Below are 24,141 nucleotides of genomic sequence, written 5' to 3' on the forward strand. Positions count from 1 at the left end.
GCTAATTTTTGTTTTTCGTCATTTTAATGAAAGCCCATCTCCCCGAGTCAAGAGAGTTTACTGACTTTAAAAGTCCAGTTTCCACCCTTGCCGAACTGAGCTGGAATCGTAGCGCCACCAGTGGTTATTACGAGTTATGTCCCTTCTAAGCCTCTCCTATGGACCAATCAGATTCCATCATTTGCATTTGTTTCAAACAAAATGACGGCGCCCAGTCAAGACGATCTGATCGATAATGAAGATCTATATTGTGATAAACCGGGTCTTACATTGCGAGGTGCATCAAATCACGCGAGCACCTTGATTAAAAACATGAAAGGGTGTGGAAAATATGTTGACAACGAGTTTGCGGTGCACATGCTTTGCAAATGCCCGACAGTTTACGAACCGGATTTCGATTTCGTTGCGCGATTTTGATCGACTCTGCATAGACTCGTTAGTCCAGCCAAAATGTAACTCCATAATACCAGCCAAGTTCGGCAAGGGTGGAAACTGGACTTTTATAGTCAGTTAACTCTCTTGCCTCCGGAAGATGATGAAAGCCAGAAGGCCACTCGAAAGTAATCTCATCTAGTGCAGGTAGGGGTAGCATAGTCGTCCTCTTGGCGTCCTCCAGCGTTGAAATTCGTTCATCAGTTGCAATCTCACAATCCCACATGCAATCTGACACACACCAGGACGTCCCTTGGGCACGCCAGAAACCTATGATTGTGGGTTCGAATCCCGGTTCGCCGCGATTATGTTTCTAGGTTTGTCAGCACCATACCCGTGCTCGTGGGTTTCACCGAAGTGGTAAACGTCTAAGATCTGCATCACCTAGGATGTGACTGGAATACTGACCAAAGCGGCGTCACATCCAACTGTTCCCTTCTCACATGGAAGCGGCAGGGGTGTAGCCAAATGTTTAAAGGGTTCGCTCGTCACGCCGAAGACCCTGGTTCGATTCTCCACATTGGTACAATGTGTCAAGCAGGACGTCACTTGGCCTTAGTGTGCGGTCTACGTTATATGGATTGCAGAATCATTTTAGGGATTTCCTTTTTTTTCACAAAGTGGGCACAAATTGCGGTTTTCTCACTGGATGTTATCGTAGTAGAGGACTGAATGTTGTCCCCTTATTCCTAAAGGCTTGTCTCGGTCACATTGTAATCAAAGAAGTTCAAGAACACCCGATTCTTTCATAATAGTAAAGTTAATCGGTCTTAACTTGTAATAATATGGCTGAATTATTCCGGATTTATACGATATGAAGCAAGCTTAATTCCCATACATCCAGGTCACGACCCGAGTTGTATATTCTTTCCTGATTTACAGAGAAAATTTAGATCTATTTCATGAGGAACGCAACTTAAGATTTGTATCCTACGTTTTACCACCAATCAACAAGAAGTTAGTTATCAACAAAATGACCCCATGTCCATGTACCTTACAGTGAGAGCAAAATGCATATGAGTATGCAACAGGCGCATCACTTCCTGACATGCATACTAAAGTACTCACGGAAATGAAAAAAACCCTGTTTTTTCGATCTCAGAGTTAAAATAAATGCAGTTAATATACAAAATATATAAATATTCAAACAACTCAATTAGTACTAATTAGGCATTGGCACAAATACAGCGTATCAAAGGTTTTTATGTCTTTTTTACACGTAAAAGTGTGTAAAAATATGAACAAAACAGACTATTGTGAAACTGAGCTTAACCACATAACCAGGTGTTAGTAGATCAAGGTGACACCTTGACGACATGTGAAAACAGGTGCTTGAAACCCACGTGCATGTGATTTGTCAGTGGTTAGTGATTTGTGAGTTGCATTGTGGGATAGTGATTCATCGTCAAAATATCAGAACGTAAAAGTAACATATTCCCTTCTCAAACCACAACTTACATGTCATTATTATTATGTACATAAATATAGCTGTTATTTTTGTTGTCGTTTTGATAACTTTTTTCCAGGATTTTTAGCCATTAACCTGTGCGCTGGCCTCAAATCTAGGTATAAGAAGATGTAACAATTTCCGGAGTAATTCGTATGCTCTGTTTGTTGCAATATCATAACGATAAAATGCAAAATAGATACAAATAAAAAAGCAACAATTCGTCTTAAATGGTATGAAAGTTTTTGTTTTTGTCCATTCCAACTCGTCACCAAATTGCAAACATTGTCATGATGTAGAAAAAATATTGTTAAACAAACTATCTTGTAATTGTTGGAGTTTCAATACCTGTTGCTACAAGGGGGTCTGCGCAATAAACATAACAGCTGAAGGGCATCGCGGAACAAAGGGGTAGTCTCAAAACTTCCATAATCCCTCTCTTTTATAATATAAAGCTTTAATTCCCGACTAAAAAATGTCAGTGTACCCCCTCCTACTTGCAAAAATCATGAACGTAAAATACCAAGGTTTTCAAATCACCATCTCTATCTCACCATCTATAAGCAGTCAGGCCTTGTTCACTTCTCTACGTATTCCCTGTTGTCCTTGGATTTGTCTTGAAAGACAAGGGCACAGTCTGGGAGAAAACCCTGACTTGAACAACCAGCAAGTGTTTCACGTTTTCCCATTATATACGTCTTTGGCTGGACTAACAAATCTATGGACCCGTGAAGATTCCGGGATAGAATAGGTCTTCAGCAACCCATACTTGTCGTAAAAGGTGACTATGCTTGTCGTAAAAGGCGACTAACGGATCGGGTGGTCAGGCTCGCTGACTTGGTTGACACATGTCATCTAGCTCAATTGCATTGACCGATGCTCATGATATCAATCACTGGATTGTCTGCTCCAGACTTGATTATTTACGGATGGAATTTGATGCCTGTTTTGAATTGTATTTGGCTCAATCAGAATCAAACATTCTTCAGTGTCAATATATATTTACTGCCAAGGGCCAGTCTAGTGGCTACATGTATTTATTTTACACCAATGCGTAGACATTATTTAACAACAACTCTGCTTGAAATGCTGTTTCAGGTGACTTCTTATTTGTATCTTGTGTGCAGCCCCAACTCACATGAGCGATGTACATGTCTTGACATATGGATATATAAAACCCAATATACTCAATATATAGTCATCAACTATGGGACCCGTGAAGATTCCGGGATAGAATAGGTCTTCAGCAACCCATACTTGCCGTAAAAGGTGACTATGTTGTAAAAGGCGACTAACGAGATCAGGTGGTCAGGCTCGCTGACTTGGTGGATGCATGTCATCGATCTCATTTGCGTGGATCGATGCTCATAATAATAATCACTGGATTGTCTGGTCCAGACTCGATTATTTACAGACCGCCGTCATATAGCTGGAATATTGCTGAGTGCGGCGTCAAACAACAAAACAACAACAACAACAACATCAACGATGGCACAGAGACAACCTCAAACAACTTCAAATGCAACTTTGTGAAAGCTGGATGTCAGCTGTAGCGTTCTTGGTGTGTTCCAGATGTCCAGCTCCCTGGTGAGATTCACCTGTCTCTGAGGTACTGATCAACGATCACACATTTCTACAGTGTACACGCCCTGTGAAGATCCGGGGTAGAATAGGTCTTCTGCAACCCATGCTTGCTGTAGGAGGCGACTATGCTTGTCATAAGAGGCCACAAACGGGATTGGATGGTAAGACTTGGTTGATGCATGTCATTGTATCCAAATTGCGTGTATCCATGCTCATGACATCAATCACTAGATGTTTGGTGCAGACTTGATTATTTACAGACCGTTTTACTCTCAATGAGTAGCTCTACGGCTGTCTACATAGCTTCCACTTCAACACTATACAAGCAAGTGAAAAGGGACTGCAGGCAATAGAAACATCTGACTCCGTGTAGAAACAGATCGTGACTACACCAAACTATACATTATTAGGCCTTGACCGTATACTCCATCCTCAGAGTTCAAATGCAGGAAATCTGGCGCTGATTGGGTCCTGGAGATCGGAGAGGAAGTAGATGGTGCCAGACATTCCTGGAAGCAAGAGAATTCTACACATGGTCGGTGTCTTGGTGTGCAACCAGTGCCAACAGTTTAATCAAGTGAATGGAATTTCGTTTCATATATCTATAATTATATACATGCTACGAAAATCATGATTTGATACTTCTAAAGAATACATTTGAAACCTCACTGGACAATTTGGATTCAAGTCCAAATGAGAGGTATCACTGAGTGAGTGAGTGAGTGCCGCTGGGAACAGTATTCCAGTTATATCAGGGCGTGTCAGCTAAATTTGGGAGGAAAGCCTGAAGTGATGCAGGTCTCAGACATTTACTGCTTTGGTGAAACGAACAGAGGTATGGTGCTGATAAACCTAGAACATAATCAGGGTGAACCGGGATTCAAACCCACAATCATGGGTTACTGGCGTACCAAAGTGACGCAACTCTTACACTGTGATAGTTTAACTAATACATTGTTACAGCTCGTGGTTTTCTATATCCAAATCTGGGAGCACATGTGGTCCTGTCACGGCAATTCACTACACAGAGTTGAGTTCCTTTGTCATTTCATAATTGGGTGAGTATAAAATTAATGTCGCATCGGCCTTATTTCAGCCATATAGTGACTTCCAAAAACTGGTTTGAATCCCAGAATGTTACTAGATTTGTCAGCACCATACCCACGTTGGTGAGTTTCACCAAGTCGTAAACATCAGGGACCAGCATCACTCTGGACTTTCCTCGCACATTAACCAAACATGATGTCACTGAACTGAAGTACTGACCATTTTTAATATGTACTTCAGAAGTTGAGAAAAATGATATTTTCATTGCAGTGAACATAACAATTGATAGTTTACTGCATTGAACATAACACTTGATATTTCACTGCTGTGAATATAACACTTTGACGGAACTAGTGTCATAAAAGAGTGACCTCCCCTCAAATTGTCTCCCTTTATCGTAAGTGTCTGGCGCGTTCACAAACTGTTAACTTCCATTTTATGTTAGTTCCACATTGACAAGGCAAAATAATGACGGAGTGTAATTAATGGAGTTAACATTACTTCATGGCATTTGTTATTCTCTTGAAAATGTTCCGCTATAAACTGTAAATTTCTCACTTAACTCGTCAATCGAGACCGACTGTTTCGCAAAGCGCCATTTTTGTTACTTGAGCAGCAGGTCTCAAAGTTTTCAAGAATATGTTTTATTAAAGTTGATTTTGTATATAATCATATCTATATGTACAATGCAGAATTTTCGCAACCCTAAATATATATTTAAAACTTTTGTTTATATTTTGTATGATTTTGCAAACACAAAACTACTTTTTTAGTCGCAAATACAAGGGGTGGCGACCTGTTCCTGTGTGTTAATGAAATAAAGTAATTTTCCAGGAGACAACAACACAAAAAGTATATAATAAATATGATATTCCATGTGTCTCGTGAAATATCATAATTCTCTCATCTTGTGATGGGGGAAAAGGAGATATTTTTACTCGTGTAAATATCCCCCCCTTCCCCGCCCCCTTCACTCGATGAGAGAAACATGATATTTCACTCGACACATTAAATATCCTCTCTCTCTCTCTCTCTCTCTCTATATATATATATATATATACTTGGTTGTTGGGAGTCGCCAACATTCTATCAGCAGTACCCTATAATTTCTAATTTCCAATCCAAACAAGTCTGTCCAAGTGCAGTACAACTGACATGGCAGTAAACAGACTCACCTTCAAACAGAGAGTATGGCCGGTCTGGGGTCCCACACCCGTGTGTACCGTAGTCACAGCACCAGTCAGCAAACTGCAACCAACAGCAACCTGATTCATCATCTAACAAACCTGAACTTTAGTTGTATGTGGTGGTACCATTAGTAGATGTTCACCCTCCCCCCCCACCCACCCCAGCCTTACTGGCGCACACGCAGACTTACAACCACACACCCCTGCCTCACTACCACTCTCTTTGCCTCACTACCACAACCCCCGCCTCACTACCACACTCCCGCCCCACTACCACACACCCCTGCCTCACTACCACTCTCTTTGCCTCACTACCACAACCCCCGCCTCACTACCACACTCCCTGCCTCACTCCCTACCCCTCCCGCCTCACTACCACCCCCCTCCCGCCTCACTGCCACCATCCCCGCCTCACTCCCTACCCCTCCCGCCTCACTACCACCCCTCCGCCTCACTACCACCCCCCCGCCTCACTCCCTACCCCTCCCGCCTCACTACCACCCCCCCGCCTCACTACCACACACACCGCCTCACTCCCTACCCCTCCCGCCTCACTGCCACACCCCTACGCCTCACTACCACACACCCTGCCTCACTACCACACACCCCTATGCCTCACACACCGCCTCACTCCCTACCCCTCCCGCCTCCCTACCACTCCCCCCGCTTCACTCCCTACCCCTCCCGCCTCATTACCACCCGCCCCGCCCCACTACCATACACCCCGCCTCACTCCCTACCCCTCCCGCCTCACTACCACTCCCCCCGCCTCACTGCCACCCCCCCCGCCTCACTGCCACACCCCCCGCCTCACTACCACTCCCCCCGCCTCACTGCCACACCCCCCGCCTCACTGCCACACACCCCGCCTCACTGCCACACATCCCGCCTCATTCCCTACCCCTCCTGCCTCACTACCACTCCCCCGCCTCACTGCCACACCCCCCGCCTCACTACCACTCCCCCCGCCTCACTACCACTCCCCCCGCCTCACTGCCACACCCCCCGCCTCACTGCCACACACCCCGCCTCACTGCCACACATCCCGCCTCATTCCCTACCCCTCCTGCCTCACTACCACTCCCCCGCCTCACTGCCACACCCCCCGCCTCACTACCACTCCCCCCGCCTCACTGCCACTCCCCCCGCCTCACTGCCACACCCCCCGCCTCACCCCCCCGCCTCACTCCCTACCCCTCCCGCCTCACTGCCACACACCCCGCCTCACTCCCTACCCCTCCTGCCTCACTACCACTCCCCCCGCCTCACTGCCACACTCCCCGCCTCACTACCACTCCCCCCGCCTCACTGCCACACCCCCCGCCTCACTGCCACACACCCCGCCTCACTGCCACACATCCCGCCTCACTCCCTACCCCTCCTGCCTCACTACCACTCCCCCCGCCTCACTGCCACCCCCCCCGCCTCACTACCACACCCCCCGCCTCACTGCCACACACCCCGCCTCACTGCCACACATCCCGCCTCACTACCACTCCCCCCGCCTCACTGCCACCCCCCCCGCCTCACTACCACTCCCCCCGCCTCACTGCCACACACCCCGCCTCACTAACACACACCCCGCCTCACTGCCACACACCCCGCCTCACTACCACTCCCCCCGCCTCACTACCACTCCCCCCGCCTCACTACCAAACACCCCGCCTCACTCCCTACCCCTCCTGCCTCACTACCACTCCCCCCGCCTCACTACCACACACCCCGCCTCACTGCCACACACCCCGCCTCACTACCACTCCCCCCGCCTCACTACCACTCCCCCCGCCTCACTGCCACACACCCCGCCTCACTACCACTCCCCCCACCTCACTGCCACACACCCCGCCTCACTACCACTCCCCCCGCCTCACTACCACTCCCCCCGCCTCACTGCCACACACCCCGCCTCACTATCACTCCCCCCGCCTCACTGCCACACACCCCGCCTCACTACCACTCCCCCCGCCTCACTACCACTCCCCCCGCCTCACTGGCACACACCCCGCCTCACTGCCACACACCCCGCCTCACTGCCACACACCCCGCCTCACAACCACTCCCCCCGCCTCACACCCCGCCTCACTACCACTCCCCCCGCCTCACTGCCACTCCCCCGCCTCACTCCCTACCCCTCCCGCCTCACTACCACTCCCCCCGCCTCACTGCCACTCCCCCGCCTCACTCCCTACCCCTCCCGCCTCACGACCACTCTCCCCGCCTCACTACCACTCCCCCCGCCTCACTGCCACACACCCCCCCTCACTACCACTCCCCCCGCCTCACTACCAAACACCCCGCCTCACTCCCTACCCCTCCTGCCTCACTACCACTCCCCCCGCCTCACTGGCACACACCCCGCCTCACTGCCACACACCCCGCCTCACTGCCACACACCCCGCCTCACTACCACTCCCCCCGCCTCACTACCACTCCCCTCGCCTCACTGCCATTCCCCCGCCTCACTCCCGCCTCACTACCGCTCCCCCCGCCTCACTGCCACTCCCCCGCCTCACTCCCTACCCCTCCCGCCTCACTACCACTCTCCCCGCCTCACTACCAAACACCCCACCTCACTCCCTACCGCCTCACTACCATTCCCCCCGCCTCACTACCACACACCCTGCCTCACCACCACACCCCTACGCCTCACTACCACACACCCCGCCTCACTACCACACACCCTGCCTCACTACCACACCCCTACGCCTCACCACCAAACCCCTACGCCTCACTGCCACACACCCCGCCTCACTACCACACACCCCGCCTCACTACCACACCCCTACGCCTCACCACCAAACCCCTACGCCTCACTGCCACACACCCCGCCTCACTACCACACACCCCGCCTCACTACCACACCCCTACGCCTCACTGCCACACACCCCGCCTCACTACCACACACCCCGCCTCACTTCCACACACCCCGCCTCACTACCACACACCCTGCCTCACTACCACACCCCTACGCCTCACTACCACACCCCTACGCCTCACTACCACACCCCTATGCCTCACTGCCACAAACCCCGCCTCACTGCCACACCCCCCGCCTCACTACCACACACCCTGCCTCACTACCACATCCCTACCACTCCCCCCGCCTCACTCCCACACATCCCGCCTCACTACCACACCCCTACGCCTCACACCCTCAGCCTCACTACCACTCCCCCAGGCCTCACTACCACACCTCTACGCCTCACATCCCGCCTCACTACCACACCCCTACGCCTCACACCCTCAGCCTCACTACCACTCCCCCAGGCCTCACTACCACACCTCACTGCCACACCCCTACGCCTCACTACCACACACCCCGCCTCACTACCACTCCCCCCGCCTCACTCCCACACATCCCGCCTCACTACCACACCCCTACGCCTCACTACCACTCCCCTAGGCCTCACTACCACACCCCTACGCCTCACACCCCGCCTCACTGCCACACACCCCCGCCTCACTGCCACACACCCAGCCTCACTACCACACACCCCGCCTCACTGCCACACACCCCTGCCTCACTACCACTCTCTTTGCCTCACTACCACTCCCCCCGCCTCAATGCCACACACCCCGCCTCACTCCCTACCCCTCCCGCCTCACTACCACACACCCCACCTCACTCCCTACCCCTACCACACACCCTGCCCCCGTCTCATTACCACCCCACCCACCCCGTACCTCACTACCACCCTCCCTGTCTCACTACCACCCCAGTCTCACTACCAAACCCCAACCCCCGTCACTACCCACCCCCACTCGCCTCACTACCACCACCCCCTACCTCACTACCACTCTCTCTGCCTCACAACCACACCCCACTTAATTACAACCGCCCCCTACCACATCCCCGCCTCAATACCACCCCCGTGCCTCACTACCACCTCCTGCCTCACTACCACCTCCTGCCTCACTACCCCCCTCACTACCACCTCCTGCCTCACTACCCCCTGCCTTACTACCACACTCCGCCTCACTACCCCCCTCACTACCACCTCCTGCCTCACTACCCCCCTCACTACCACCTCCTGCCTCACTACCCCCTGCCTTACTACCACACTCCGCCTCACTACCCCCCTCACTACCACCTCCTGCCTCACTACCCCCCTCACTACCACCTCCTGCCTCACTACCCCCCTCACTACCACCTCCTGCCTCACTACCCCCTGCCTTACTACCACACTCCGCCTCACTACCACCTCCTGCCTCACTACCCCCTGCCTTACTACCACACTCCGCCTCACTACCACCTCCTGCCTCACTACCCCCCTCACTACCACCTCCTGCCTCACTACCCCCTGCCTTACTACCACACTCCGCCTCACTACCACCTCCTGCCTCATGTCATTTTATTGTCTCAAAGTACAAATGAAGACAATGTGTCCCCCTCTCTCTGTACTTGAAGAAAGACTAAAAAAACATAGTCAGATGAAATATTCCTACTTCACACTGGACTGCCTCCATGGTATAGTAGTAGAGCATCCGCCCGGATTGCGTTCGATCCCCGGCCGCGTCATACCAAAAGATGTTAAAATATGGTACTTCTTGTTACCCTGTCAGGTGCTCGGCTTTTAGGGCTTAAAAACTGGACTGTTCAGCTTGGAGTCAGTATACTGTGTCTGAGTGAGGTATTCATGTTAAACTGCAGCATGGTATCTCAGTGAGCTAGCACTATAAATTGGCATCGGACTAGTACAAGCGCACGCACGCCCGCCCGCCTGCACGCACGCACCCTCCCTGCCTCACGCACGCACCCTCCCTGCCTCACGCACGCACGCACGCACGCACACACACACGCACGCAAGCACGCAAGCACGTAAGGTCTGTATGAATAAATGTTGATCTCAGGGGTATATAATGTGATATACCATGTGTGTGAACCTCTGTACCCTGAGCCTGTTGTGTTCACATCCAACTTCTAAGTGCCTATAAAGATTCATACAAATTTGTGTGTGTGAAAAATCAGGATCAATCGGTGTAATACCAAACTCACAAAGTCAAATGTTTGAAATTGCTATATGTCCAACCCTCACCTTGCAGGCCCAATACAAGTATTTCTGGTCCTTGGTGAGTTTAAACATTGCCAGGAACGAGTAGGCATTTCCGGCTGCTCCGTGACAGATGCCGTATCCTTTCTTGAGCAGACCTCGCTTCCAGATGACATCAGCACAGTCCTGGGCCGCCGCCAGGTACCGCTCATCCCCGAATGTCTGGATCAACATATCCAAAGATGATCTTATTGACAGAATGTGTTGATCATTTACACAGACACCCTATCAGCTGCTTTATCGATGGTTTGTATTAATTGTTGTTAAACGCTGCACTCGGGAATATTCAGCTGTATGACGGCGGGCTGGAAATAATCGAGTCTGGACCAGACAATCCAGTGATTGACATCATGAGCATCAATCCACTAATTTGGTGGGAAACGATGACATGCAATCAACCAAGTCACCGAGTCCATCTAGTAAACGTTTACGACAAGCATAGGTTGCTGGGAATCTATGTTCTTTCCTGAAACGTTCAGTCTTTATAGGAATATCAATATATGTCTAAAGGCACATTGCGCCAAGGCCAAACCCACGACGACATCCATCAACCAAGTCAGCGAGTCTGACTACCTGATACCATTAGCCGTCATTACAACAAGCACGTGTTGCTGAAGACCAATTCAAGGCTACTACAGGAAACCATCAGAGAGCAACCAGACTATGGACTATGTACACACTTTAAATAGAAACAGCCACACACATTACAAACAAGACACAATCCCCATAAAGCTTGCATTGCAATGAGAAGAACCCAGCACATTTTCAGGGGAGACTATGCACAATAATCCTAGTTTTCAGTTTACAGTCTAAATGTACCTTGTAAGCAAGTAAAAACATGTGAATCCATCCGGGGGCTCCGTGACACCAGTGGACTAGTTTGTCGCCGGAACTACTTCCGATTGAGGAGGGACAGTTTCCGGATGGGAAGCGAAGTGTCAGCATGTATTCGATGCTGGGTTTCACCAGTGTCGTCAGGGCACTGCTCATACTGGCATCTTTCACCTGCAGACGAAGGGGCAAGGATGAGGGAGGTGAAGGGAGGGCCTTCACTTGTAAGTGACTGAAATCTAAATCTGAATGGGAGTGAACATTATCAAAAAATTATGCATAAAAGTTTGAAGCATTTTGCTCAATTCTTAAATTAGGTGGGTTGGTTTGTTGTTTAACGCCGCACTCAGCAATATTCCAGCTATATGACGGCGGTCTGTAAATAATCGAGTCTGGACCAGACAATCCAGTGATTGACATATTGACACACGTATCAACCAAGTCAGCGAGCCTGACCACCCGATCCTGTTAGTCGCCTTTTACAACAAGCATAGTCGCCTTTTACGGCAAACATGGTTGCTGAAGACCTATTCTACCCCGGAATCTTCACGGGTCTCTTAAATTAGGAGATCCTGCTGACCAGGAAGGGCCCTTATCTTACCTTGTCCTTTTGATGATGTTTAAAACATCCTTCTTTTGTTTGTTTGTTGTTCAACGCTGCACTCAGCAATATTCCAGCTAAATGATGGCTGCCTGTAACTAATAGAGTTTAGATCAGACAATCCAGTGATTGACAACACGAGTATCAATCCACAGAAGTAGGATAGATGACATGCAATCAACCAAGTCACCGAGTCCATCTAGCAAACATTTACGACAATCATAGGTTGCTGGGGACCTAAATTCTTACCTGGAATCCACATGGGTCATGGGTCTGGATGTCTGGTCTGATCAGGTACGCACATAAAGCACCCTTACACTAGAGATTGGTGAAACATCAACGCTGATCATATACTGGGGGCCAAAGGAAACTTTACCATAGGTTTAAAAAACACAAAAGATAGATGCATGAAGTAAAATGTATTGCAAAGATCAAAATCTCAAGGAAATGGTAGCAGGACATGGAGTCATCCCACAGATGACAGTCTTACCTTGTCAGCTTGCTGACGGGGTTAACCTCTTTGGTCATGTGGACATGGCGTCCAACCTCGGATCAGAAGGTCTGTGGTTCGAATCCCATCACGGGACTCTAAAATTTTATGGCCGCTACATGTTGATATAGGACACTGCGTATCAGCTGTTGTAGAAATGGTAGGACAATCGGACAAAGTGAGTGAGTGAGTATAGTTTTACGCCGCTTTCAGCAACATTCTCGCAATATCATGGCGAGGGACACCAGAAATGGGCTTCACACATCGTACCCATGTCAGGAATCGAACCCGGGTCTTCGGCATGACGAGCGAACGCTTTAACCACTAGGCTACCCGACCGCCCCTAATCGGACGAAGAATGTCAGCCATGTAACGGGCAGCTGTCAAATTAATGATGACCAGTGGTGTTCTCCCCTGCCCACAAATTCCTCCCCACACCATTCTCCCCCTCCACCATATGGCAAGAACTCTGAATGCAACATGCTGCCATTCAATGTCCTCTTTGGCCGAAAACATGCCTTCTTTCATCAGCTCAGACAGAACCGGCTTTCATCAGCTCAGACAACCCTCTGCCAGTCACATCGTTGCCAATGACTTATAGTCTTGGCCGTCCTCAATCTTGATGTTGTGCTGTCAATAACTGTCTACTGTAAGGTCTCTCAGCCCTAATTCCGTGAGTCCTAAGTCGCCTGGCCACTGTCTGTCGCTAACCATATGGCCTAAGCAGGGGCTGGGGCGACGGGATGTCCTCAGATCTTTGTTTAGCTGTAGCGGTAGCGAAAACTAAGATCTTATTTTAATGAGACTGGTTTTGTCGATGTATTTTGCATGCATTTAGTTTGAACTTGTGTTTCAAAATTTTCGTAATTTCATTTTTGAAGTTTCTTTTGGCTGTCAGTATATGTGCATGAGCATAAGACAACCTCCATGGAGTAGTGGATGGAGTGTCTGCCCGGGGAACTGGTCGCTTGATAATCCTAAACAGTGCCATATCCCAGACAGTACTTATTATTACCTTGCCCTGTGCTCAACATTATGAAGACAACATCAAGGACTGGTCGGTTTGCAGTCAGCATGTTGTACCTGAGTGGGGTATCCAAAAAATGCTGCATGGTATCTCAGTGGGTAAGCACTATAAAGCTGTCATTTTTCCCAGACCAGTACAACCAGCTACACATGTGCATGCACGTCGCTTTATACCGTATTCGACGTAACAATCGCCCTGCTCTTATAAGCGCCCACGGCAATATTTGCTATTATAATGGCTAGTGAACAATACCCGTTAGCACCCCTTCTGATTGATCAATGTACACAAGACTTACTTATTCGTGAAAAATATATCTACTGTATATAAAGATTTCAGGCTGTCAGAATAAACCATGAAATTTATGATCTTTCAACTGGTTTTTTTTCCACCAAAATAATATTCTAATAAGAGCCTCTTGTTTCTAATTTTGAGAGTACCCTGGGCGCCTATTACGTCAAATACGGTAAGTGCTTCTTGAACACAACGTTTCACATCACCTGCATGAGCATGTAGAATATTCCGGCCAGACCATGGGCAGATCCCAGATAGTGCTTGTCGTGCCAGGCGTACATCAAGGGGTGAGACCAATCCTGCTCCTTGGACATCCTCTGACCCGAGTCCAGCACTGCTTGGACGACCTGTGGGTTACACACATTGAACTTCTTTCTGATAACTGCACAGTGTGCCAAGATAGATTTGTGTGTTTGTTGGGTAATTCTGCATTCGGCAATATAACAGCTTTGTGACAATGACTGTAAGTATAATCCAGTCTTGACCAGACAAACCAGTGATTGATATTATGAGCATCTATCCATGCAGGCAGGGTTTATCGACAACTTTTGAGAAGACTTTCCATGAGATTAACACAAAAAGTACAAATTATTACAACTCTCGCTACATCTTCTATGATGCATCGGGTATAATCTCACCTTGGAAATAATCTCTGAGTTGACAAAGTCTGGCCCCAGCTCTCTTCTGATGAGCAACAAAGCATAGAGGTATCCGGTGCGACCAAACAGCATTTCATCTGGCATGGATGCATCATTTAGCACCTTGCTGTGGAGAAACTCCAACCTGTGACAGAGGTAATATGTTCTCATTTGACTATGGATGTCATCGTATGTTATGACACCTCTACATTGCACTAGGGTTGTCATCGTATGTTATGACACCTCTACATTGCACTAGGGATGTCATCGTATGTTATGACACCTCTACATTGCACTAGGGATGTCATCATATGTTATGACACCTCTACATTGCACTAGGGATGTCATCGTATGTTATGACACCTCAACATTGTACTAGGGATGTCATTGTATGTTATGACACCTCTACATTGTACTAGGGATGTCATCGTATGTTATGACACCTCTTCATTGTACTTGGGATGTCATCGTATGTTACGACACCTCTTCATTGTACTTGGGATGTCATCGTATGTTATGACACCTCTACATTGTACTTGGGATGTCATCAGATGTTATGACACCTCTACATCGTTCTTGGGATGTCATCGTATGTTATGACACCTCTTCATTGTACTTCGGATGTCATCGTATGTTATGACACCTCTACATTGTACTTGGGATGTCATCGTATGTTATGACACCTCTTCATTGTACTTGGGATGTCATCGTATGTTATGACACCTCTACATTGTACTAGGGATGTCATCGTATGTTATGACACCTCTACATTGTTCTTGGGATGTCATTGTATGTTATGACACCTCTTCATTGTACTTGGGATGTCATCGTATGTTATGACACCTCTACATTGTACTTGGGATGTCATCGTATGTTATGACACCTCTTCATTGTACTTGGGATGTCATCGTATGTTATGACACCTCTACATTGTACTAGGGATGTCATCGTATGTTATGACACCTCTACATTGCACTAGGGATGTCATCGTATGTTATGACACCTCCAATGGCTCTATAATGTACCAGGGACGTATCATACGAGGGCTGGCTGAAAAGTTCTAAGCCTAACTGTGAAAGACATGTACCAAATTGATGGCTTTCATTTATTTCTCCACATAGTCCCCTTCCAGGTTTACACACTTTTGCCAGCGATACTGCAAGGCCTGGATGCTGGTCAAGAAGAAATTTTCTTCAGCCACCCTAAAAAAGTCATTCACAGCGGAAATGACGTCATCATTACTAGGAGAGTGGCGACCGGCTAGTTCCTTTTCCATTTGGGGAAACAGGTGGAAGTCACGCTTGAATTCCGCAGCCCACTTCTTTAGAGTGGAAAAGGAAGGGGCATCATCCCCTAAAGTGGAGACCATGTCTGCATGTATCTGTGTTGGAGTTAGCCCTTTCAGTTGCAGGTACTTGATGACTGCCCTATAGCCAGTTTTGTCTATTTCTGGTGATTTCAATGGGTAGGTTCACAAGATGGTCTGGTACAAAGATAACAATAACACTACAGTTGCAGCTCTTATGTCTATGATTCATTAAATGATTGGTGGCAAAAGTTTGTTTTAATCCGATTGAGATATCCCACTTAGGCTTAGAACTTTTCAGCCAGCCCTCGTATATTGTGACACGTCTACATTATAGTAGGAGTCCTGGAATAGAGTATTTCTGAATACTCATGATTTGATACATAACCAGAGCACAGGTACAGAAGCTCACCTTCATTCAGTAATATTAAACCTGTGTTGAGAGTGTGCCTCACAAGCTGTTTTGTCTTTACACCATAGTTGCATATGACACAATACGTTTCTGGATATTTTGCAATTTGTCAAAAGTTATTTGAACATTTTGTGACAGTTTGTTTCAGTTCTCTGGGATATTTGAACAGATGGATCTGACTATGCAAATATTACTGATCAAGATGGTGAAACCAATTTGTTATAACATTTATTGATGATTTTGATTATTAATCCACCTAGCACATTTGAATAAAGCAGTTGAACATAGAGGAAAAACATATTTCACACAAAGCACATGTGATGCCAGCATTTTTATGAATGGCCTTGAGATGATTTCACCTCACTTCACCCTACTTCATGCTCAGTGTTTGAAATAAAATTAATAACGCCAGGCTGCCATTCGGCCCCCAGACTTTAGAAGCAGCAGGTCCATACTTAATTCTTCAGGCCCTCATCTCAGGAACTTCAGATTATTGTGATAAAAAATCGACACATAATTTGCTGCAGGCCAAAATGACCCATACAGATTTGTAACTACGTTCTGACATGAGATGGCATGGGCAGGCACTATTTTCAAACACTGCCCCAGCTGCAATGCTTCATATTGTTGACAGACTGACTTAAAGTATGCTGTTGCAATAGCCATAATACTGCAGAGTACTGCAGATCATTTTTAGAGCTATTGGATATATGTTCAATATTGGGTAAATATTCACAAGATTAAAAATCAATTGGGTGAGGGGGATTTCGTTTGCATACTTAACACAGACACCCAGTTCATCTGAAGCACTGATCATCATCATCATCATCACCTCTCTAAACACTCTTGACTCTTCTTAGCCTGGCCTAGTTTACTGTATGTTATAGCACCAAGGGCCAGTGGACCTGCATCACCACACAGGAAGGAGAGTTTCCTCCCCTTGAGGGAAGACAGGGGGCGCTGTAGGTTGGCAAGAGCCTTCTGGAGGTATTCCTCTCCCTTCCCATCACCAACCGTCGTGTGCAGGTGGAGGTATAGAGCTGCCCTACCTGTAAAGACAGTTACTGATTCCTACTATCTACACATCCAACAGGTCTGTATGGGTCGGGTTGTTACTGAGTAGAAACCAGGTACCCACAGGACTAACCGGACCCGTGGTTAGTCACGTGATAAACTGTTTAAGGAGAAAAAAATCAGTACTAAAACTCCATGGTTACCTACAAATCGCTAATGTTCGGATATCTCTCGGACAACAGGTACATTCCTTCAGACTTTATTATGTTTTGAGTAAAGATCAGTGTTGGAAGGCCAGATCATTTAATGGGGGTCGGGTACCCGGGTAGTAAATTTGGACTCGTCCCAGCCCTTGTCTGCATCATAATGTTACTCCAGTAACTTAAAGGAAACCATGGAGTGATACCTCTTGGCTAGAAGACTTAAAGTAGCATGTGACCAGGAATACCCTTCTTGTACAGCAAAGTAGCAGGAGTCTCAACATGCAGGGCCACAGCAGTGTTTGAAATTAACAAGGCCTCTGATCTGAGATTAGTCAACACCCTATTTCTAACACGTGCAGCAGTTTTAAAAAGAAAATTGACAACCATGCTTTCGAAGGTGCAATGTCCAGTTTCCACTCTGTAATGTCATATACTGGATTGAATAAAAAATATTAAAAAAAGAAGAAAAAAAGTCCAGTTTCCACCCATGCCAAACTAGGCTGGGATGTCTGGGCTTGATCCTAGCGCCACCAGTGGCTATTACCAGTGATGTCCCTTCTATGTCCCCTCTATTGACCAGTCAGATTCCACCTCTCGTATCACTTGCATTTGCTTCAAGCAAAATGGCAGCACCCAGTCCAGATGATCTGACCGATATTCAAGATCTATATTGTGATAAAATGGGTCTTACTCCGTGAAGTGCATCAAATCACTTAAGCACCTTGATTAAAAACATGAAAAATCCTGCAATCGACCAAAATCTGTACTGCAGTTTACGAACCGGATGTCGATTTTGTTACGCAATTTTGATTGGACTATGCATAGACTCGTTAGTCAAGCCAAAACATCACTCCATAATTGCAACCTAGCTCGGCAAGGGTGGAAACTGGAGTTTTATTAAACATAGGGTAAAATATAGGTGTCGAGTAACCTATGCTTGTCGTAACCAAATGGATCAGGTGGTCAGACTCATTGACTGATCTTCAAGGTTTTCAGGAAGCATTTGAACATGAGCAAGTCTTTGCTCCAAGATGATTATCATAGGAAATGTTTGTCTGTTGCTTAACGTCGCACTCAGCAATATTCCAGCTATATGATGGCAGTCAGTAAATAATCGAGTCTGGATCAGACAATCCAGGGATTGATATCATGAGCATTGATCTACGCAACTGGGATACGATGACAAGCATCAACCAAGTCAGCGAGACTGACCACTCAATCCCGTTAGTCGCCTCTTATGACAAGCATAGTCGCCTGGGTTGCTGAAGACCTTTTCTACCCCGGATCTTCACGGGTCTTATAAGAACTGTAGATAACAGAACAAGCATGCGGTAAAATTAGTCATAGATCACAAACTTAGTTTCCATTTGATGTAGGGCTGGGATGAGTCCAAATTTACTACCCGGGTACCCATCCCCCTATTACCCGACCCTACCCGGGTATCCGCTTTGGTCTCAAGAAATAGGTTCAAATGTCCGATTTGGAATAGTTTGACCATCGCCCTGGCGAAATGTATTTAAATACTTGTATAAAACGATCTGGTACTGCAAACTGAAGTTGACTGAAGTTTTATCTCTATTCAAACATATACAGTCAGAAGGAATGTGTGCAGAGTCAGAAAGAAATGCAAACATAAGTCACTTATAGTGTAAATGTGGAAGTTCTAGATAATGTTTGCCATTAAACAATATATCATATGACTAACCACAGGTCCGGGTAGTCCTGTGAGTATACGGGTCCTACGCAGGAACCACCAGACCCGAGTACCCAAGTCACCCGCCCCAGCCCTAATTTAAAGTTTGCAAAATCAGGGTTTTTTCACTCATTTTAGCCATGCATATGTATTTGACCATGTCAGAAGGCCAAAGCATCATGTAAAAGGAAGAACGCGTTTTAGCGACTTTAAGATTTGACATTTTACAATTGGCCTTATCCCAGCTCTTCCTTTGAACATGTTGAAGTCAACACACCTGATGGTTTGTGACGAGCAGAGAAGGCTGCTTGTTTCATTAAAAGAAGATGTTGTTTGAGTAAAGCTTCAGTCAACTTAAGTGTATGCATGATCAGGTTCTTTTATATGTGTATCAAAATAATTTGTTGCCAGGGCACCGGTAAAACAATCCCCAATCGGATTTTCTTGTACCCAATCATTGAGACCTTTTGCCGGACTACTGTTTTAAAAAACTTGATTTTCTGTGTTTCTTACGAGATTCGCTGCATCGCTGCTTTTCATGACACTTAGTGACTTTATGACAAATCAGGGTTACCAAACATTTGGATGCATTGATGTTTTATTTAATAAATATTACAAACTGATGGTATGGTTACCTGCTCCCCCGACGTAGACACTGTCCTCCTCCTCAGGCCCTGCAGCCTCCACACGTGAGAGCAGCTCATCAATCTTGCCCCTCACCTGCTTCAGGAAGGACTCAGGTAGCTGGAACAAGTCATAGTTTTTATTACTGTTTCGGCTACATTCTACTGACATCAAATTTCACAACAGCAGAATAAAATGAAAATCATAAGAACTATCTTCCTCCCAGGGTTATTTATTTTTTGGTCCCAGGGCCTGTAATTGTGGTCATCGCAGGTAAAAAATCGTGGTGGCAGATAACCGTCAAATATTGAATATTACAATGTTAATTCAACACTTTCTATACTAATAGGTGAGGTGCAGTGCAAAGTTTGATATCGATAAGTGGATTTTCTGAGAAAATATTGCCTTTTTATGTTTTGAACTTAGAAATATGATGGAGTCGAGGTTGGGGTATTAGTAAGCCAATTTAATGTTAAAAGCTTTTCCGCCTATGTATGATACAAGAGCATCTTGGTATTTCTGTAAATGCCATCTTCCCACTTTTTGAGGCTTTTAAAAGTTTAATGACTGACATCAGATAAAATTGTTGAAAATAAATATTACAGAACCAAATTATATATCATTTGTAATTAAAAACATTTTGATTTTTTTCTTGGCCGTATTTCAAACTATGCCGCGGTCCTCTGCCAAAAGACAGTGCATTTCATTGACTTGCTGTTTCATGGATAGGGTTTTAAAAGTGAATTCAGTTTGCAGAATGTATTGCTTGGTACCTGATGTACAAATAACATCAGACCGCCTCCGTGGTCTAGTGGTAGAGCGTCCGCCCGGAGAGCGGAAGGTCCGGGGTTCGATCCCGGGCCGCGTCATACAAAAAGACGTTAAAAGATTGTACTTGTTGTTACCCTGTCTGGCGCTCGGCATTAAGGGGCTAAAACAAGGACTGGTCGGCTCGGAGTCAGTATACTGTGTCTGAGTGGGGTATTCATGTTAAACTGCGGCATGGTATCTCAGTGAGCTAGCACTATAAATCGGCATCAGTCCGGACTAGTACAAGCAGCCACACACACACATACACGTGCATGCACGTCGCTATATAAGTGCAATAATCTTGGACGCGACGTTAAACCCAATTTCACCTCACCTCACCTCACAACTAACATCACAAAGTTGTAGCAACGAAAAGTCAACGTTGTCACAACGTAGAATTGTTTGCTGGGTGGGCGCTGCTACAAATAATTGGTGCTTGCATGCTTACTGAGTGTTCATCACCCAAGTGTTTACAAATATATGTGTCCTTGTGTAGTAGCCACAAAATTTTGTGAAAAGGATAAACATGTAAGGACTTACTTCTGACGATTCATCAAAAGAGGTGAGATAGCTAACACTATTACAATGAAACGTGTATCGTAAAGGCCTGTTGGTTTGTTGTTTAACGCCGCACTCAGTAATATTTCAGCTAGATCTATATGACGGCGGTCTGTAAATAATAGAGCCTGCACCAGACTATCCAGTGATTAATATCATGAGCATCAATCCAAGCAATTGGCCAGAATAAACGATACCATTAGTCATGTTAGTCGGCTCTAACGACAAGCATAGTCGCCTTTTACAGCAAGCATGGGTTGCTGAAGACCTATTCTACCCCGGATCTTCAATAGTCGTAAAGGCCTGTCAAGCACCAGGATCGTGAAGGGGTACCTGCTTGATCGGAAAGGGACCCACGGGATAAGGGTAGAGCTGGAGGTTACCTAAGCCAGTAAGCTACCCTAACACACTGAAGTCCAAGGATGAAAGAGGCACGATAGTGTAGCTGGGGCCTCGTCAAATGCTGTGTGGTCGCTAAATTATATGGCTGTCTCAGCTGATTATGAGCATTATCAGCTGATTATGAGCTGATTGTTATGTCGTCACCTTTCCCTCCTCAGTCAGGACACTTTCTCCGTCGTAATCCGGGAAGGGGTTGCGAAAGGCTCTGTCTGACATCGCCCTGAACGTGTTGTCAGCTGGCTTGCAAGCTCACATTCGATCTGTTGACATTTGACAGCACGTGTCCGGCAAAACATCCGGTGGGTGATACTAAAAGCTATTCTTAATACATACGGAATCGAATTACATGCGATTAAGTGAAATGAAAAATACAAATAAAATTGAACTTCCTGAAACATAAGAAACGAAATATCATAAAGCTAGTCATGCAGATCTAGATCTCCAAATGCTTTAGGTCTAAAGAAGAAACACGACGTAAATATAAAAGTGAAACTTACGAATTAGCCTTTGGAAAAAAAATAGCTCAACTTCAATTTAATCTATATTGTCTTTCTGGATCTTATTTTCAGAGAAAAAATCAAAACAATAATTGGATCTGTTTTATAAAAAAAAACACACCCAGAAAACAACAACCATCAAACAATTACTGCATGCACACTCCAGGCAGGGAGGTGGTAGTATAGTAGGAGGTTTTTTGATGACGTATTGGCTCGCACCTACGGAAGCCTTTTAGGGCCATTTGGTTTTTTTATTTTCTTTCGATACTATCTTGAAATTTCAAGATCCTAAGTTGAAATTTCAAGATACTAAGTTGAAATTTCAAGATACTAAATTGAAATTTCAAGATAGTATCTTGAAATTTTAAGTTAGTATCTTGAAATTTCAACTTCTGTATCTTGAAATTTCAACTTCTTGAAATAGAAGTATAGTATCTTGAAATTTCAAGACAGTATCTTGACATTTCAACTTCTGTATCTTGACATTTCAACTTAATATCTTGATATTTCAAGTTGTATCTTGAAATTTCAACTTAGTATCTTGAAATTTCAATTTAGTATCTTAAAATTTCAAGATACCATCGAATAAAACAACCCAAAACAATTAGCCCTAAAAGGCTTCCGCACGCACCAGTGCGTGAATTAAAATTAAAAAATCGATACACATTGTGCTGGTACGAAGATTCTTTAAAACAACCACACCCCTTCGCTGTAATAGGCACTTATAATATACTTACTGACTATAGGGGGCACGCGTGGCCCAGTCGTCTAGACGCCGCGATTCGCTGTGCATCCCTTGGGCACGCCAGAAACCTATGATTGTGGGTTCGAATCCCGGTTCGCCCCGATTATGTTTCTAGGTTTGTCAGCACCATACCCGTGCTCGTGGGTTTCACCGAAGTTGTAAACGTCTGAGACCTGCATCGCTTCGGGCTTTCCTCCCACATTAAGCTGACACGCCGTGATATAACTGGAATACTGTTAAAAGCGGCGTTAAACCCAACTCACTCACTCACTCACTTACGTGATATGACAATGAACAGTTTTCTATGCCTTTGTACAGCGACAACATGTGACTATCGAGCTTCAAAATTTCATATTTTTATCTATGATGTTAAATTAAATATATCGACTATATTAGGTACAATAAATTTACAAAAAATCTACCTATGCGTTTCTTTTTTTGAAGAGTGTACATTTTCACCTCACCGCGTATCGAATGAAGCGCCAATAAAATACGTTAAAAGACAACATCGTTCACTGCAGGCGCGTAGGAACCCTTTTCTTGTCCATTCTTCATATTCTGTCTACTTAGGTAGGGAACAGCCATTTGATATTGTATGGTGGCGGGCAGGTTTGTTTGTTTGTTGTTTAACGCCGAACCCAGCAATATTCCAGCTATATGAAGACGGTCTGCATTCAATCGAGTCTGGACCAGATAATCCAGTGATTGAAATCATGCGCATCGATCCACGCAATTGTGATACGATGACATGCATCAACCAAGTCAGCGAGCCTGACCACCCGTTCCCGTTAGTCGCCTCTTTCGACAAGCACAGTCGCCTTTTAAGGCAAGCATGGGTTGCTGGTATGAATTTGTTTGGAGAATAATCTATTTCTTTCCCTGGTAAATCCAACAAATTATTCATATACCCATCACAATCAAACAATCTTTTCATTTCCACTATAAACACAAAGTATTTGACGTTTGAGTATTTTCTTTTAACTATTTTTTTATTCACCACTGTCTACACACTATTCTTTTTGGGCATAGTTCGAAACCAAGTATTCATTAAAAATCTGCTAATATGCTAAGATAACATTGTATTAATTGTTTCACCACACAAGGTGAAATCTATTTAATAATAGTACCTGCATATTGGCATTTCAGAGTTTGATCGCTTTTAAGTATTAAAATAAGAACTTGCATTATTAACATGGGGGTGGGGGTCGGGGGGTGAAGTGGGGGTTGGGGGTACCCGTCCCCCAAAAAACA

The 24,141-nt window shown here is 45.9% G+C and overlaps 1 protein-coding gene across 1 annotated transcript; it reads right to left on the bottom strand.

The window, feature by feature from the left end:
- Positions 1-3,240: 3,240 nt before the first annotated feature.
- Positions 3,241-21,991, bottom strand: LOC124146733 (lanC-like protein 2). The gene is made up of 9 exons (XM_046517171.2): positions 21,793-21,991; positions 19,890-19,998; positions 17,177-17,393; positions 14,627-14,771; positions 14,195-14,335; positions 11,568-11,753; positions 10,734-10,910; positions 5,686-5,758; positions 3,241-3,972 (listed from the first exon to the last, which is right to left on the bottom strand). The coding sequence occupies exons 1-9, from the start codon at positions 21,862-21,864 to the stop codon at positions 3,896-3,898; spliced, it is 1,197 nt and encodes a 398-aa protein (XP_046373127.2). The 5' UTR covers positions 21,865-21,991; the 3' UTR covers positions 3,241-3,895.
- Between the last annotated feature and the right edge of the window lie 2,150 nt (positions 21,992-24,141).

The sequence above is a fragment of the Haliotis rufescens genome, unplaced genomic scaffold (assembly GCF_023055435.1).
Source record: "Haliotis rufescens isolate VD_foot unplaced genomic scaffold, xgHalRufe1.0.p SCAF_10, whole genome shotgun sequence".
NCBI classification, from domain to species: Eukaryota; Metazoa; Mollusca; class Gastropoda; order Lepetellida; family Haliotidae; genus Haliotis; species Haliotis rufescens.